The sequence below is a fragment of the Polypterus senegalus genome, chromosome 6 (genome assembly GCF_016835505.1).
Source record: "Polypterus senegalus isolate Bchr_013 chromosome 6, ASM1683550v1, whole genome shotgun sequence".
In the NCBI taxonomy this organism is placed as follows: Eukaryota; Metazoa; Chordata; class Cladistia; order Polypteriformes; family Polypteridae; genus Polypterus; species Polypterus senegalus.
Window position 1 is genome coordinate 114615359 of NC_053159.1, and position 20247 is coordinate 114635605.

At 35.3% G+C, this 20247-nt stretch overlaps 1 protein-coding gene across 1 annotated transcript in view; it reads right to left on the bottom strand.

Annotated features, from left to right (window-relative positions):
• The window catches only part of LOC120531421 (unconventional myosin-XIX), a 76450-nt gene that overhangs the window by 19741 nt on the left and 36462 nt on the right, over positions 1-20247 (bottom strand). The window contains exons 11-17 of the mRNA XM_039756826.1: positions 19278-19449; positions 9999-10072; positions 7905-8026; positions 7320-7433; positions 6147-6323; positions 2781-2915; positions 2171-2278 (exon numbers count right to left, since the gene is read on the bottom strand). Of these exons, the coding sequence (XP_039612760.1) occupies positions 2171-2278; positions 2781-2915; positions 6147-6323; positions 7320-7433; positions 7905-8026; positions 9999-10072; positions 19278-19449 (902 nt within the window). The remainder of the gene's footprint in view (positions 1-2170; positions 2279-2780; positions 2916-6146; positions 6324-7319; positions 7434-7904; positions 8027-9998; positions 10073-19277; positions 19450-20247) is intronic.

Sequence of the window (20247 nt, forward strand, 5' to 3'; positions counted from 1 at the left end):
TTAAAACTCAACAACCAGAAAAGAACAATACAAAAAATAATTTTCTCAAGCTGAATCCATGTCCAGATACAAATAAAGATGAAATCATAAAAAAAAAAACTGATGCTATTTTTGATATCACTAAAAAAATGTCACAAATAACTGTCTTGAGCATTTAAATATTCAGGTCTCCAAGCATATTTTGTTTATTTGCCTAAAGCTTTCTTTGTAAGCAACTTATAAATCACAACTGCACAACATCATTGTATCCACATTACTACAGATCACGTAGTACACGTAACAAGCTACCTAAAAGGGCAGGCTCAGTTATAGGATGCACTCTGGACCCCAAGGAGGTGATAGCAAAAGAGAGAATTAAAACTAAGCTGAGTGCCATTATGAATAATGTTGCACCTCCTCTCTTTGACACACTGAGTATTTTCAGCCAACGAATTATTCAGCAGAAGTGTGTCAAGAAACACTACTGGGACTCCATTAAACCAACAGCAATATGTGTGTATAATGCCTCTCTGTGACAGAGACTGCCAAGTCAGACGTTTTCTTTCTTTTTAGTCATTCTGGCGTGTGTTCAGACCATAGTGTGTGTATACCTGTATATATTTATCTATTTATGAATTTATGTATGTCAGTGTTGGAATTAATTGGGTGAGAAGAGCCCTCAAACTTAACAGTCTTGCCCCTTAAGATAAAAAGCAGTGGCAAAAATGTCCCACAAAATTACATGTAGTATGAGAAATAAATTAACATGTATTACTGTCACTACTGCAAAACTAGGCTTAGGTATTCCAATTCCACACAGTGAAGCTATCTGTGCTTTGACAATTTATGATTAAATTAGTCTCACTTAAAATTGACTTCCTCATATATACAACACTTAACATACAAGATTGTATAAGCTTACTATGGCGTCTAAGGGTGTTTTATTCTCAGTTTCTTTTCCTGAACTGGTAAATAAATAGTTTTACTGGATTTCATGTAATGTATGACAATGGATGGACACAAATACTTCACAATATTGCGGGACAACTTGTTCCTGTCTGCTGTGAACCTTCAGTTTGGGAGATGATGCATCTTTCAACATGACAGTGACCCTAGGTATTAGGTCAAAGCAACACTGGAATGGCTCAAAAACAGAAATGTTTTGGAATGGCCAAGTCAAAGCCCTGCAAGACTAGCACATACTTACCCCAAAAGAATTAAGGCTGTTATTGCAACAAAAGGGTTCTCAACAAAGTATTAATATGTAGGTCGTGAATACTTATGCAAACATTAAATTTTGAGATTTTCTTCTACAGTTAAATATCTACAGAAAATGTTTTTTTTAAACTTTTGAAATGTATTGTTACATCAAATGAGTTCACAATAAATATACTGAACAAATAAATATGTGTACAAATCTTTTGCCATGCAGAAAATGATGATGACTTTCAAGGGGAATGAATACTTTGCACACCACTGTAAGAATGCAGTGCCACTCTGTATACTCTCTGAACTAGACTGGTATGAGTTCAGTCCTGAAGGGTGGCTACAGGTATTTGTTCCAATCCAGTTTCATAATTTAAAGCAGATTATTGCAGCTGAAGTAAATATTGCTCAAGCAACATTTGTGTATCTACTTGTTTAGATTTCCAAACCCTACCTGCTCATTTCACTCTTGAACAATAGCTTTCTGTTTTTAATTGCTTGTTGTGTTAACCAGCTGTCATTAGACACTTACGGTCTCATAACTCCATTAACACCTATAAACCTAATATCTTATTCTATAATAAATTGTTTGTATTCATTTTGTATCACAATCTATAGCTGCTTTCCATTGTATATGTAATAAAACAAGGAATAGGCAGCATGTAAGCATAGTACAGTGCTGTGGTTACATCTACAAAAACATATGGCAGGCCCCATTACTGAAAAAGTGGAACATGCATGTTCTCACAGTGCTTTTGTGGTGTTTTACTGAGTAGTATAAAATGAGAGACTGTGGGTGTAATAGGAGTTTTACTTTCTGACATGCACCAGGATTCTGACAGGATACTCCGGATCCTGTTCAATCATACAAAGGAAAAGCTGGTGTGAAAAACAGACACAATTAAAATGACTTGATTCAATAAGTTATCAGGTTTCAGAACTGTACCAAAAAAAAAAACCCAAAAAAATAAAGACCATACTGTACCTCATCCTTTTTAAATTTTACTGGTTGGCATTCGGCATTTGGCTTAATGCATCTAATATACTGTGGTGTAGTGCTGTGCAAAACATTCATTAAATTCTCCAGGGATGACTGCAATAACGGAACAAAAAGATATATTAAAAATAAAACAGGGTGGTTTTATTTTTCCCTGTCTACTTAAAATGCAAGTGGCTGCCCATCAAATGCAATCTTGTTGACCATTGTTATTATTGCATTTAAGGTATTTTAAATGTCCAAATGTATGCATTTTTAACTATGTATCTGAATAAATATTTCTATTGGGCAATTTCAGGTTGATGTACTCCAAGGTTGATAAAAGCAAAAAAACAGTAACAACATCACAACTGCAGGTGATGAAGATTACACAAATGAAATAGTATCTCCATCGGTTTATGTTTTTACAGCATGTTAAAAACAATGTTTACTTTTTCCTTTTGCTGATACACGCTGATGCAACACTTCACTTACACATATTTATTATATATATATATATATATATATATATATCCTCACACATTAAACATATATGCATACATAAGTATCTAATATAGGTATGATTGCTTAATACTTTGCATGTACCTACAACACAGACCTTAAATCTGGAGACCACTGTTAAAGATTTGCTCTGTCTTGTGTCATTTATTTTCTCCTCTGCTGCAAACAAATTCTGAAGAAGGGAGTCCTTTGATTGTTCCATTAAATGTAGAAGCTCAGGAGGAATAGGATCCTACAGAAAATAAACAGAAAATAATGTAAATTACTTAATATTGCTGGCTTCACGGTTGCTGTCTTTGAAATTAGTGTGGCACAGTTCCATGTGTGATAAGCTCATGCCCATAATAAAATATCCAAGTATATTTTGGTCAATGTCAAAGACCATCCTTTCTGCTATAACAATGCTATGGTAAGGTTCTACCAGACTAGAATTAACAACACCACTGACACATGCTCTCTGTTCTCTGCTTTCACTTCCCTTCTTAAACCTCGTCCACCAACCTCCCTATCTGCTGATGACTTTGACACCTTTTTTCCAGGATAGCGTTTCTGCCATCAGCAGTCAGTTCTCACCCTCGCTGCCACCCATTTTGCCTCCTTCCAAGCAACACCCAAAATTCTCCACATTCTCTCCACTGTCTGCAACTGTTTCCCACCTCCTCTCCAATCACCCCGTCTACATGATCCTATTCCCTCATAACTCCTTCAGGTCATCTCCCCCTTAATCATTCCTGCAATCATGTACATCATTAACATCACACTCAGCTCAAGAACATTCCTTAAAATCTTCAAACATCCTCTGATAACCTCACTTCTCAAAAAATCAACATTCAATCCATCCCAAGCTAACAACTACAGCCCTGTCTCTCTCATTTCCCTTGTTTCCAAAACACTTGAATGTGCTGTTTCTAAACAGGTCTCTTCATTCCTTGTAGAAAATGAATTGCTACATACCAAACAGTCCAGCTTCAAAAGGAACCACTCATTTGAGACAGCTCTACTGACTGTGGTTGGCCAGCTTCGCTACGCTACACATACCAACATGTAATCAGTCCCGATTCTGCTAGATCTCTCATCTGCCTTTGACACGTTCAACCACGATATCCTTCCTGCCACCGCAGGGACTGCTCTCAAATGGTTTGAGTCCTACATCTCGGGCAGATTCTATAGTGTGTCCTGGTAAGGGGAGTTGTCAAAGGTATACCAGACATGCACTGATGTACCCCAATGATCGGTGCTGGGTCCTCTACGCTTCTCGTTATACACCACCTCAATAGGCTTCATCATCCAATCCCATGGCTTCTCTTATCCAATGCTATGCAGCTGTACCAGTCGTTCCATCCCTCCCTGATATCTCAACCTAGATGAAGGACCTCCATCTACAGCTCAACATGGCAAAAACAGTGATTCATGTGATCCTGGCCAGCCAGTCTGCTCATCTCCCCATCTCTGTACAGCTGGGCTTATTGTTGCTAAAATCGGCCAAATCAGTACACAACCCTGAGGTGGTACCTGATGAGCAACTATCTTTTTCTGACCACATTTCTACTGTTTCTCATTCATGCAAGCTCACACTGTACAGCTTCCGCAAGATCAGAACTTATCTGACAGAGAATGCAGCACAACTTCTGGTCCAGGCTTTGGTCTTGTCGCATCTGGACTACTGCAACTCGCTTTTGGCAGGAGTACCAGCATGTGCTATCAAGCCACTGCAGATAATCCAGAATCCAGCAGCCCATCTTGTATTTAACCAGCTAAGATGGGCACGTGTAACTCCTCTCTTCAGGTCACTATATTGGCTCCCTGTAGCAGCACGTATTAAGTTCAAATCCCTGATGCTTGCCTATGGTGTATATAGCACCTGAGTATATGGAGACACTGGTGAAGTGCTATACTCCTTCTCGCACATTCATCAGGTCTCAGGGATAAGGAGCTTATCTAGAAACAAAAAATGTTAATGCAAACTTCCAAGCACTAGGCTTAAGATTGTTTATACAAGCTCTAACAATGTTCAATAAAAGTATTTCCAGAATGGTGCACAATTGTCAGAGAGAATTTTAATTGAATGTAAATATGAAACATGATGAATGAGCAATGTCTCTTGGTTGTCACTCCTCAGTTCTAGAGAAATCAGCAACCCTTAACTCAATTGCTGTACTGCAACATTAACTCTGCCATAGCCATTTCCAAGCTTGTAAAAGGTGGAGGATTGGGCATGAGGCAGGAACCTCACCCCATTTATAAAAAAAAAATCACAAGTCTGCAGAAACAGCAACCAGGTCCAAGTGAAGCAGGTACATTGATAAAAGCATTAAACCTGTGTCAAACCTGGATGAAAGTCAAAAGGATGTCCATTTCCTAATGAGTCCGATCTCAAGCACAAAATGTAAAACATAAATTGGAACACTGAACATGCTGACATTATACCAGAATGAAAAGCTTACTCAAATGTTTAGAGAATTTGAAAACTAAAAGTTAAATACCTTAGGTGTTAGTCGGATTAAACAGACTGGTAGTGGCAGGATGTGCAGCAATATCGAAATGATCCTTTACAACATGCGTGACAAACTGCATGCATGTGATGTTGTCATTGTATTGAATATACAGACAGGAAGTGCACTGACTGGGTGTAATCTAATCAGTATCATCCTGTCAGCATGGTTGTAATCTTAACATGCTAAGACAACTATTAAACAGACATATGCACTAACTGAAGATACAGATATTACTGACAAACACATGAATTCTTTGACCTTTAATAGCTTCAGCAATACATGTTGTGCATATACAATTTATTCATAAGACACAGCAGTCCCCAGATTTAAACATCAAAAATGAAATCAACTAAATATGTATCACTTTATTTTAAGTCATTATCTCTTAACAGCCATGTTGAAACTGGAACTGTAACATCATGTGAGGCTTTAACCTGAATGTGAATAGTAAAACTCAAATGATTGAACAATATTTCACACAATTTTTTTTGAAAACAAAGAAATGCATGAAATGTATCAGGCACAAATAAAAATGGACATCCTGTCTGAACTATAAAATGTATTTGTCTGATAGAATTCTACCATTGTTACTGAAAGAAAAAAATATTATTTGTAATATTTGGAGGAGGAAAGCGGCCAAACTTGGTGAGCCCACAATATGGACATTAAACTGCCAGAAAGAAAAGAGAAAATAAATTGCACACTTCAGTATAATGGTGATATAAACCTTGAAGTATTTTTAAGTCTGACACCACTAAACACATTTTACACAGAGATGATGGAATTTTGAAGCAAGCTATCATATTAAGTGCTCAAAGTAGAATACAGGATTATCCTCAGAAGGAAATATACTGGAAAAACTACTCATCCAAAAGTGTCTACTCTGGTTTCTAAAATTTTGCATGCACCCATAAACTACAAAGATTTTATTTCTTACAATCCATGCACTGCAGGATTTGATTACTCACCTTGTTTTTTTCCGTCATGCCTTCTGTCTGATAGCACACACTACTTGCATAGTGGGAAACAATGAAATGGGGTGTTTTGGTAAATTTGTCCAAGCTCAAGCATTCATTAACTGCAAGTGCCTTCTCCACCCGTGCCATAAACTGCTTTGCATCAGAGAGACGATTTAGACGACATTCCTGCAAAGATTGAAAGTCAAAATTTTTGTGGAAAATCTAGAAAGTAAATCAATTTTTGTTTTAAAGAAAAATAATTATTTTTAACAGTAAACAAAGAAAAGGCAGTCAACAGATATCAAAATATATTAAAGGTCCTGTGAATTTATTTAGTGATATTGTCCTTGGTTGCCTTTGTGGTCTGTTCTCTTCTAACATAATGTTCTGTATAGTCTTTTTTAGGTGAGCACAGGATGTATGTTGCTAACTTAGTAAACATTTTTTTATTTATTTGAAAAACAGTAGAACAGAAAACAACTCAACACAATAAATTAAAATAACATAGCAAGTTCTACAGTAGGCTTCAGAACCAATCCATGAAAATCAGCTTTTAATCCACAACCAAACAAAAGTGTTGGGTCTCTCTAACTACAGTTCTTATCAGGCAGTTTCATCTCTCAAAATGTACTTTCATCAATCCATTCCTCCATTTTCTGACCCTACTTTTTCCATTACAGCTTTACAGGGGTCTAGAGCCTGTCATAGCAGAAAAACAACCTTGGACAGAATACCAGACCAATACCCCACATACTCACATTGGTACATTCACACTCACTCATGCCAGGACAATTTAGAGACATCAATTTTGTATAAGCGTTTTTTGGATATCCATTCCATTTCAATTATTTTCTGTTTGTTTTTTGCATATTGTGTCGATGAGGTTTGGCTCAGGACCCAAGGTACTGGGATACTCAGAGTAAATATGAGCAGGCTAAATGCTAGAGGGGTTAACAGTTGAATCATAGTAGAAAAGAAAACATTTACATGTGACAGATGATAATTCTCAGAATTGGTAATTACAGAATAGGTAGTTAATACTGCATTCCAGTTAAGCCCAGAAGTATTTCTAACTACACTCATTATGTCTTTCATTAGCACATTCCTTGTGTGTGCTTTAATTTTGTCACTGCGCTTTTGTCAATTTTCTAAACTAAATAAGAGAGATACAAGAATACTAACCTCATTTAGCAAGGAAAAGATGCTGACAGGGTTTCCTTCTATTAGGTCCAAACATTTCTGATTATCTTGGTAGCTGACAAAAGACCACTTTAGACCTTCAGCTTCATATTCTTCCTGAAGCAGCAAAGAGAAGATGCTGAAAATATATTCATATTACTGCAGCCATATTAATATCATTTGTACACTTCTTTCTTAATGATTCCTGCTATGGGGAATACCACATCTTTATTTTCATTTAGTTCCTTTCAAAATAAGCACCACAGTAACATACTTCACATATACAGTACAGCACAACAACACATTACTTTAGTGAAACACAGCTTTAAACACACACATAGGCTAAATGACTTTCTCAAGGTTAGACGTTAGAAATGAACATGCAGTCAATGTATTTCTGCAACACAACCGAACATCATTCTTTAGCCAAAATATCTGTAGCACTCTAATTGAAAGGTATATGCAATTTATCATTTTAATTGTACATTACATAAATCTAAGCAAAGTTCATATATACAGTATAAGAAAATGTTTAGTCTTAAAAGAGACACTGTTAGAAACATTGAGTTCATAATCATAAACGTATACCTGCTGCGCTTTGAGGTAATGAGCTACGAAGTGCTGCTGCAACTTTTCATTTGCATAGTTGATGCACAGTTGTTCTAAATTATTAACAGGAAATGACTCAAAGCCATAAACATCTAGCAAACCTGGAAAAACAATTAGTAAATATCATCTATATTGTGAAATATTGGTTTAAGTGGTACATTATGCATTTTTCCAAAATTTAAAGTACATTTTTAGGTGAGGTGTAAAGAAATTTAAGAAATCAAACCTTGAACATAAAGTAACAATATTCAGTAAGAAAAAATATTAAAGTAATTAAGAGACAGGTACTTTCGTTCACTTCTCCATCTTTAATGTTTAGCTAACAAGTATAAGGAAGTAGTCAAAGTAGTGTTAAGTTGTTAATTTAAGAGAGCATTTAGCAAAAAGAATAAGGCTTCTCTCAAAAGATACAAAACAAGAAATGGCACAGACTGTCATAGATACATTGAACGACACGTTTTCAGAAGAGGCATTCCAATTGCGGTTAAATATCTGGCTTTGGAATTTGTGTGTTTGGTTATGTATTACTGGAAGACAAGTTCCAAGAAGGAACATTCATCACATTATCACCTAATTCTTTCTCCTAATATCTTGCTTGTAAATTTGTGAGGCACTTGAAATGACTTTAGCAAACAGCTCTAAGACGACTACCACTTTCAAAGCAGCACTCCAAGGTCAGGAACATGGCTGGATGAAAGCAATTTAATATTATTACCAAAATGGTAAGCACACTTCAAAACTGCACTAATTTGGTGTCTTGCTGTAAATGTTTATTAGCCTGTTAATGCTAAATGAGAAGAACTTTTTTGTTTCATTTTCCTGAAACCAACCTTATGGCACAAAGGTTAACATTGTTCTGTTCAATCCTGCCAGGATCAGTCAGTTTGCAATTTGCCTGTTCTTTCCAAAAAATATAGTTTTCTTTCCACTTCCTAAAACTAACATGTTAAGTTAATAATTGGTCCAGGGATATAATACTGTATTTAATTAATGAGTATATAATTGAGTATAACTTGTAATTGATGTACACCTAGTCAAAGGAGTTTTTCCATCTTCTGTCTGATGCAGCCAAGATCCAAGCTGACTTCTGTGTCCCTGCAATAAGCTAAATTGTTTCTTAAATAAATGGATATTAGTATTCTCTACTTACCACCAAAGTTAGGCTACTGTTAATTTCACATAATCATAGAGACTGCATTAAAAAGCAGCTGCTTTGCCAATTATTTATTTAGCTGTATGAAGTATAACTTACAATCTACAGTAGCATACAGATTAAAGTTTAATGTCAAGACAAGACATACCAATATACTGTTTCATTTTCAGTATGACCGTTTCTGCTCATGAGACTGAAAGTCATAGAAAAGATTCTTGTTTGATGTATAGTGTATTGAGCATAGATTACGGAGTATGTCTCACTACATGCAATAGTCATGAAAAATCATCAGTGGACAGCAGAATATATTCACCATGTCAAAGTGTCTATAGGTATTCATTTAAGTCACCTTTTCATTGTTAAAGGCTAAGAGGCTAAATATCTTTTAAAGAGATTTAAAATCATAATAATTTAGGAGCATAATGCTAATGGGAGACACTTATACAGAGGGAAAACTAAAACATTTGATATTTCTGTCCTGCTTGGAAGAAAAACGCTTTGTCTCTTTTCAATCAGATCAGTAAAGATTGAGATAATTACATTTTGTATCCATCTAGCTATACATCTTCTAAGCTTCTTAATACAATTTCTAGTTTACAGATAACAATAGCTCATCTCAATGTCACTGAGAGCAAAGCAGAGCTCAACTCAGGATAGTATTTTATTTTAAAATCAGTCTTTTATTTTTAATCATTTCTCTTTGTTTAACATGAATTATACATGGAAAATGCTGTTCACATCACAGAAAAAGTTAATAAAGAATGTGATAATAATTATCAAAATATATTGGGAGATGTATCGAGAGAGTGAGAAAAAGAGAAACAGACAGACACCTTGTGTGTCTGTAATGATAAACTACACATTGTTTAAAATCAACAAAATATTTAAAATGTTTTGAGTATGCAAAAAGCTTAATATACCTATAAAACTGTTCCACATTGAAGGATCTGCACAGATTCTTCTATTTATGACACTAACCAACCAGTCAAAGATTCTGCAAGAAATAAAGGTAACAGAAATTAAGAATATTTGTTTAACCTTTATTATTATTTAAAACTTTCCCAAAGTTTAAAATAGTTATGCTTCACTCAAAAGGTTACATTTTTATTATGTTGGATATGATGTATTACTTAAATTTAAACACTGTGTAATCACTTGCCTGCTTGTGGTGTCTTGAATCAAGCAACTTTGAAAAGGAATAATATGAATATTATCATACTCCTTGTCTTTCAGTCCCTTCAATAAAACTCTACATAAGAACACAACTGAGCTAACAGGTTGGTATAGATGCAATATGTTATGTAGTGAGGACAAAGAGACTGATGTGGTTTGGCCATAAATGGCTAAAAAAGATTTCAGCCATAGTGACAGAAATGGAGGGGATTAGTTAAAGAAGCAGACAAAAATGGAGACAACATGGATGGCTATAGTGACAAAAGAATGATTTTTTTCTTATTAATGAGCACAGGTATAGAAAGTGGAATGAGGAAATTTGAAGGTAAAAAACAGCCTATCTGGCTAAATTTTGATAGTGGTCACTAAACTAGTGATGAAGATTAAAGCTAAAAAGAAAAAATGTTATAAACATAATAAGGTAATAATAAAAATGTAATAAAGTCCTAAATATATGAACTGTTCAGATCTACAGTACAAGTATTTTTGACAAATAAATTGCATTAAAAAGTCCCATAGAAAGTTAAACCAATTCTGTTTGCATCATTTAATTGTTCAGGGTTTTCTTCCACACGTGACCTGTTTGGTTTGAGTAATGAAATGTATTAAAACTTTCATAATACCAAAAAATATTAAACTCTGCTTATTTCAACTCTAACTTATGGAGGAAAGAGCCTGTCGTGACAGTATTGGGTGAAAGACAAGGACCCACACACCCATACTTGACACTCATTTATTAGAAATATCAAACTGAGTTTTGCTGTTCATATTTTGTTCTTTCAATATAATATATGCAATAAAATTATACAAACCGGATTCCAAAAAAGTTTGGACACTAAACAAATTGTGAATAAAAACTAAATGCAATGATGTGGAGATGGCAAATGTCAATATTTTATTTGTAATAGAACGTAGATGACAGATCAAACATTTAATCCGAGTAAATGTATCATTTTAAAGGAAAAATATGTTGATTCAAAATTTCACGGTGTCAACAAATCCCAAAAAAGTTGGGACAAGTAGCAATAAGAGGCTGGAAAAAGTAAATTTGAGCATAACGAAGAGCTGGAAGACCAATAAACACTAATTAGGTCAATTGGCAACATGATTGGGTATAAAAAGAGCTTCTCAGAGTGGCAGTGTCTCTCAGAAGCCAAGATGGGTAGAGGATCACCAATTCCCACAATGTTGCGCAGAAAGATAGTGGAGCAATATCAGAAAGGTGTTACCCAGCAAAAAATTGCAAAGACTTTGCATCTATCATCATCAACTGTGCATAACATCATCCAAGATTCAGAGAATCTGGAACAATCTCTGTGCGTAAGGGTCAAGGCCGTAAAACCATACTGGATGCCCGTGATCTCCGGGCCCTTAAACAACACTGCACCACAAACAGGAATGCTACTGTAAAGGAAATCACAGAATGGGCTCAGGAATACTTCCAGAAACCATTGTCAGTGAACACAATCCACCGTGCCATCCACCGCTGCCAGCTGAAACTCTACAGTGCAAAGAAGAAGCCATTTCTAAGCAAGATCCACAAGCTCAGGCGTTGTCACTGGGCCAGGGATCATTTAAAATGGAGTGTGGCAAAATGGAAGACTGTTCTGTGGTCAGACGAGTCAAGATTCAAGTTCTTTTGGAAATCTGGGACGTCATGTCATCCGGACCAAAGAGGACAAGGACAACCCAAGTTGTTATCAACGCTCAGTTCAGAAGCCTGCATCTCTGATGGTATGGGGTTGCATGAGTGCGTGTGGCATGGGCAGCTTGCATGTCTGGAAAGGCACCATCAATGCAGAAAAATATATTCAGGTTCTAGAACAACATATGCTCCCATCCAGACGTCATCTCTTTCAGGGAAGACCCTGCATTTTTCAACAAGATAATGCCAGACCACATTCTGCATCAATCACAACATCATGGCTGCGTAGGAGAAGGATCCGGGTACTGAAATGGCCAGTCTGCAGTCCAGATCTTTCACCTATAGAGAACATTTGGCGCATCATAAAGAGGAAGGTGCGACAAAGAAGGCCCAAGACGATTGAACAGTTAGAGGCCTGTATTAGACAAGAATGGGAGAGCACTCCTATTTCTAAACTTGAGAAACTGGTCTCCTCGGTCCCCAGACGTCTGTTGAGTGTTGTAAGAAGGGGAGATGCCACACAGTGGTGAAAATGGCCTTGTCCCAACTTTTTTGGGATTTGTTGAATACCTTGAAATTCTGAATCAACATATTTTTCCCTTAAAAGGAGACATTTTCTCAGTTTAAACTTTTGTTCCGTGATTTATGTTCTATTCTGAATAAAATATTAGAAGTTGGCACCTCCACATCATTGCATTCAGTTTTTATTCACGATTTGTATAGTGTCCCAACTTTTTTGGAATCCGGTTTGTATAATGTAACATGTTTGAGAAATCTGCATGCATGATACATAGTTTTGGTGTCCTAAAACATTGGGTGCTGGTTACAGATGCTGATGTGGAACAAGCAGCATTTATGATTGGCATTTAATCGCCAATGATTATTCTCCAGCAAAACAGAATTTGGCAAAATGAGGTAAAGAGGCAAACAGAATGAACTTTCTTTCATGAACAATGTTTTATCTATTTCATCAGACTAGTGTACTATAATATCAACACTTAGAATCAGCGTCAGCTTATAACAGTATAAAAAATGTATCTTGGTGGATTTTACTTTTTATCACAACTATTTTAAAGAGAAAAGACATAATACTCCCATCCATTTTTACAAATCAAAAATGGCATAATATAGGGTTTTATTTGTAGCAATTTCACATATCTCTGTCACATGTAAAAATACAGAACGTAAATTCTTTTTTTAGTGCATCTCATAGTGATATGTATAAAAACACCAGTCATGCTATAGGTACTGAAAATTAAATGATCTTGTTGAAAAAAACAAAATCTTAGTTGAGTCCTTATTTATAGCTAATGTATTAATTAATCCTAATGTCAGTTTGGACAGTGAGATGTAATCCAGCTTGTTATTTTAAAAGGCATGCTCAAAGAAGCTGTGCCTGGATCTAGTAAATACAAATCAAGGAAAAGTAATATTTGAAGAGAGTATTTTTTTAGTGTTTACTACTTCTGCGGATTTGTTTTTTTATCCATTTATAATCCCATTTTGGTTATCTTAAATTAAAAGACAGTTTGCTTTCAGTAAACCACGATGAATCTATTTTAACTACTTATTTCTGCTTTATTGAAAGCTTGTTTTACATACAAGAACTGCAGTTGTCTCTGTTTTAATCTGTATTATTATTATTATTAACTAATTAATTAACTACTTAATTGCATAAATGTATGTAATCTCATCTAACATTAAAACATTAATTATAAAATTAATATGTAAATCATGAAATAAATACACACTGAAACACAAAATTAATGTGGAATCAACACAAAGGAATTAAAAAAAAATAATGGTGTAGGTTAAACTTTAACAATGAACTTAAATATGAACTTTTAACAAAAAACTACTTGAGCAAGTACAACCTGAATCTCAATGCCTTTCTAAAAGGCAAGTTGAAAAGAAGGCAATAAGAAAATGAGCCGATGTATTATTAATTCTGAAATTGGCATAGCATATGAGACACAAACGTGTCAAAGTAAAAAATGCAAAAAAGATCTCTGTAACTGCTATCTTGCTTAAACACTGACACTGTGCATTATTTGAATGGCTATTTTGCATTCTTTGCAAAGATGACTGAAGATACTTCAAACTGGAATAATGGGTAGGGATAATCATTACACTTCTATTTCATAGAATTTTGTCATTATATTAGGGCAGTCAGCACTGTAAGCTACCTGGCAGACTAGTGAGTAAAAAACAGAAGGACAAGAGACTTATGTTGGTTTTAGTGCCTCTCAAAGTAACTTATTTAGCACTTATGTGCTATGACATTTATTTGATCTTCTTACAGAAAAATGAAATAAAGAAAGAAAAAAAAAAACTGCATAATGTTTACGTTTGCAACTTTTGTTGCTTCAGGACTGCCATAAACTCTTTTTCCCCACCCCCTTTCCTCCCACTCCTATGCACCTATGTCAGTATGTATACATAAAGAAAATGAACACCAGTGTTATGTATTAACATATACAGCAGGCATGTCAAAGTCACTACCATTGGTGGGCCGCTTCGACTGCCATACATGATCAGCGGGCCGCACTGTAACAAATACTATTATACTATTATACAAAGTTACTGTAGCTTTCTTTCCAATACTGAAAACTTAAAAAAATGTAACACTTAAAGTTTAAAGAAAAGCAATTTATTTCCATAAAATCTCCGTACAACAGCATACAATTAGAGTCTTAGCCTCTTAGCTAGGTCCTCTTAGCTAGCTACTGCATAGCCGCCTCGTGCTCATGACACACTACTATTATGCGCGTGTCCGTAACTTGAAAACCAAGTAGCAGCCAATGATATTCTCATTACGGCAGAACATTATAATCTATACTAATAAAAGGCAAAGCCCTCACTCACTCACTCACTCACTTACTCACTCACTCACTTACTCATCACTAATTCTCCAACTTCCCGTGTGGGTGGAAGGCTGAAATTTGGCAGGTTCATTCCTTACAGCTTCCTTACAAAAGTTGAGCAGGTTTTATATCGAAATTCTACGCGTAATGGTCATAACTGGAAGCAGTTTTTCTCCATTTACTGTAATGGAGATGAGCTTCAACGCCGTGGGGGCGGAGTTTCATGTGACATCATCACGCCTTCACGTAATCACGCAGTACATAGAAAACCAGGAAGACCTCAAAAAAGCGCTGAAGAAAACATGCATTATATAATTGAGAAGGCAGCGAAACAATAAGAAGCGAAGCGAAAGTGACATATACAACCATATTCATGAGTTCTGCTACTGAAACAAAGCACGATGTAAACCTACACTTTAAATTAAGTTCATAGACAGGCTGCCGCTGGCGTTTGTAATTTAGTGCCTGCCCATATAAGGCCGTCCGTCAGCGGCAATCCAATAGCAAACTGCCACGGGTAAATGACTGTGCTTATGGAGAGGAAGATGAGATGGTCAGGGTGGTGTTTGACACAAACTCAGCGAAACTGCGAGAGAAAGTTTTAAATGCCAGGACTAAGGTAACATTAAATACAGCCATGGACATAGCACGAGATGGCACCAGCACAGCTGGGAACCTTCGATGCATGTACACCAAGTGACTCACGTGAACTGACGCAGTGCACAGATAAAAAGCAACCGTTCCAAAGAGCGCTGAACAAAACCAATTACACAATTGAAAAGGCAGCAAAAATATAAAGCGCCTGATACATACAAGCATATTCATAAATCCAACTACTGCGGAAACAAAGCACACGTTGGAAAAGTCAATGTCCCGCTAAAGGAAGACAGTGTAAAAAACCCGTGCATGCAGTGTGTCAGGTCTCAGATAAAGAAGAAGACGAGCTGTTTATTGATGCAGTAAGAAACGAATCGATGAATGAAACCTGTCATCTTTACAACGATTGACAAACACGGAATGTAACTTGAACACAACACATCTTACAAATACGAACCTGATTGAAAGAAATAATGATAATCAAATCCTTGATGACAGCAACACTCAGTAACACTCACAAAACAAATACTGTATATTGACAGTCATGTTACGTTATTTTTAAAATGTTCCCTTTTCTTTTCTAGCTTTTTAACACACTACTTCTCGCTGCGATACGCTGGTATATATATATATATATATATATATATATATATATATATATATATATATATATATATATATATATATATATATATATATATATATATCCCGATCTACATACTCGAATAATGGATACTTTATTCGCCATCAATGATTGTTTTGGTAAAGCCATACTCAGTGTATTCATTAGATGAACGGTCAAAAAGTAAGAGCGTGGGGAGGATGACTTATTGAGGCATGCAGGCTGTAGTGCGTCAACTCTATCTGAATTGCGCGATCACATTTGAAAAATATATCTTTTCAAGTTCTATTTAGTCCATATGTGTCAAACTCAAGGGCATGGCCACATCCGCCCGGCGTAATTATATCCGCCCGAGATCATTTTATATACTGTATTATTGTTATTAATGGCCCGGGTACATGAAGCGCTGGTAACACAATAAACTACAGATCCCATAATGCAGCGCTTCAGCTGCCTTGCCGAACACTTACCGCGTTAATCAAATGTAGCTTATGATGTTGCAAGTTATTGCGAAGCTAGCTCACACGATGCTGAAGAGAAAAGTTGATTCTGAAAATAGAGCCTTTAAAAACCGATGGGAGGCTGAGTATATGTTTACTGAACCCGTGTGTCTCATTTGTGGAGCTAATGTGGCTGTAATTACAGAATTTAATCTAAGACGGCACTATGAGACAAAACATCAGGGTAACCTGAATGCAATGCAGAAGATACAGAAAGCAGAAGAATTAAATAAGAATCTGACACTTCAGCGGACGTTTTCACCCGTGCACAATCACAAAGTGATTTCAAGTGAAGCTGCTTTTATGGGAGACACAAATGCACTAGTGCAACTTACATCACTTTCCCTATTGCCAAGTAATGTTAAACCAAGTCGTCACTACGGTGTTCCCAAATACGCACTTTGCTGATAAACTGAGCGCACTGAGTTTGCACGGCGCTTTGGTGACTTTGAAGAACAAAAAAAGTCCGTCTACATGCGGCTCGAACCTTGTGCATGTTTGGTAGCACATATCTGTGTGAGAAGCTCTTCTCAGTGATAAAGACTAACAAAACAGCACACAGGAGTCGCCTCACTGATGAGCACCTGCAATCCATCCTGAGAATCTCCACAACACAGAACCTCACACCAAACAGAAACGAACTTGTTGCCAAAAAAAGATGCCAGGCGTCCAGCTCTAAAATGACATATGAGCAAAGACAACTGAATGATTTGATTTGTTATTGCTGAAAGGAACACATTTTATTTATATTTCTAGGTTTTGTTATGCAGCATGTTCATATTTGAATTTGTATAATTTTGACAGGATATATTTTTATGGAGAGCAAAATCTTTTGGGATATTTAAAATCTAAGTTTATTTTTATATAAAATTACATAAAAGTAAAGAAATTTGAATGTTTGTTCTTTTAACGTTTACTTTATTTCTAACTTGTATAATTTAGACAGGATATATTTTTATGGAGAGCAAAATATTATAAGTTGTTTAAGGTTTGAGTTGATTTATTCACGAATAATATTCCTGTCTGTTTTTACCATTCCTACCAAAGATATTTCTGTCGACTAAATAAAAATTCCTTCTATTTAAAATTTAAATAGAACTTGAACAAATACGATAGTTCATAATATCCACGCAGACTTGCACGTAAGAGCGGGAGTTATCCGTTTTAACAAGTAGCGTATTGCACTGATACGAAATATCTGTGTGTGTATATATGTAGATATGTATGTATATGTATATATGTTTATATATGTGTGTGTGTATATATATATATATATATATATATGTATTTATGTGTATATATGTAGATATATATATATATGTATGTATATATGTGTGTGTGTATATTTATGTGTATATGTATAGATATATATATATATATGTTTATGTGTGTGTGTGTAAATATATATATATATATATATGACAACAACACTCATCACTCACAACAGTGACAAAACAATTACATTGACAATCATGTTACGTTATTTTCAAAATGTTTCCTTTTCTTTTTCATTGCTTCTTTAACACATTACTTCTCCGCTGCGAAGCGCGGGTATTTTGCTAGTACTACATATAGCTTACTGCTCCGACTCTAGTGACATTAGTAAATACAGCATACTAATTAACAAGAAACACAATGTTTTTCAGCCACATTGCCGTCAGCTGTGTCATTATTTTCTCTTTCTGTTTTATATTCAATATATATTGGCGTGGCGGCCCTGTGCAGGTGCACAGTTTGCACATGCCTAAAGCCACCCCTGCTGCAGTCTAGCACTTCAGTTGTGACGTCGCGGCTCATTAACTTTGGTCAAGGTTCGTGGCTATACTAGCAGATGACGTTTCTGGTATCATAATGCCATGGGAAAACGTGTTTTTGTCAGAAGGCAGAAGTAAGAAAAGTCAATAAGTAATGCCAAAGATGCAGAATGATTCAATCACAAACGATAGTAATCATTTTGTACAAGTTTAATGCCAACTAGGATCTGTCATGTGGGCCGCACAGATTTCTGTTGTGGGCCGCATGCGGCCCGGGGGCTGCGTGTTTGACATACCTGAATAGAGTATCCTTGTGAACTGTGTAGTACAAAATTTTAAACCTTTAAATGAAAATTTTATTTCATTAAAATTTTTTAAGTAGTATATATGTATGCAATTTTTAGGTACACAGCTTTTTTTATATTATTGTTTTCTAATTAAAAAAAAAAATACATGAAACTGAAAGGCTTTTGGTTCGTTGCGGACCCTGGATATGATATTTTTTAACTTGTTAAACAGGCCACATTATTTGCATTAATGTGTTAATAATAATAATTAGGCCTGAGAAAGTTATTACTATGTCCTCAAACCAAATACACATTGTTATTAACCAGTATTGTCACAATATCTAACACTATATTTTACTTCTAAGATCTTAATTATCTCTATACGAGAAAATCATTATATCCCATACATCCCTACTAAACATCTCACTGTGCTGCTTGCAGATGTACTAATGTCAGATAGCACCATCTTTCTCTTTAGTTTGTGTGACCTCTGTACACACATCTTCAGCTTCAGATGTTGACTGCAAACCAAAGCATCCATTGACATACTGTATATTGTGAATGTATCCAAACATTCAATTTAAAAACCCATCCTAAAATACTGAATTAAACAAAAAATGTGTACACCTGAAATTGTTTACAAAATTAACATATGCTTCATCCTTTGAGAAGAAACATATTTACTTCTACTACATAAATATGGGTATGATACAAGCAACGCTATGAATAGAGTCATGCTTTCAGAGTTGAATCTTACTTTGCATAGATAACTTTTGCCAGACAGTCTCTCCTGATGATACATTCACTTTTCAAACAGGGTTTCTTGAATACCTGTTGCTGTCTGCCAGCTCGGATGACTCGAATGCGAAGCTGACTGAGTAGGTGATCCTCAGAGATTTTCAGAAGACCTGCTGCTATCTGCAAGAAATCTAATCAGCAAAACTCAGCTGTAAACATGGCATAATATTTTCAAAATCACTTAATTCAGTTCAGTTTCACAGATGAATCCTTATTGGTAGGTACTGGAGACAATATTACCCATAGCAAGTTAAGGAAAAAAAAAAAAAAAAAGCAAGAGACTACACTCAAAATAATGCCTCAGGGTTACATTTTAATACATTTTTGGTAGTCTAAATGATTGGCAAGATGAAAACGAGCACTAGACTTTTGAAATCTATAATATTCTTTCTGTAAGTCATATCACAAATATCAGTATGAATACAAATTGTACTTTGTGGTTAGCATCACACATTATTGCAGAGCCTAGCATTAAAAAAAAAGCTGACCATTGCATTTGCTTATTAAGTGGGACGTTTATGGTTTCTTTCTTACTATATTAAATTGTTTTCTAAAAATACTTGCTCTTTGTTTTAAACTTTTTTTGTAAACCTTTGTGATATATCAATTATTGCAAAAAAACATAGGTCTGATACTGTGCTATATAAATAAATTCTGTTGTTCTATAAAATCTAGTTACATTTCTTTACATGGATAACATTTTTTAAATTGAAGCCACATGAAAACAAGTATGGCAAGGCATTTTAACACTTTGTGTAAAATGTTAAATTCTCGTTTATTTCTGCCAATTCTAATTTTCATAATCTATAGATACATTTTGGCTAGTCAGATTTCTTTTTTGAAATATCTGTAATTACATAGTCAAAATGTGAATTTTAGGATCTTTAACATAACTAGTCAAAATGGAATTACAGATGCCTAATTAGATT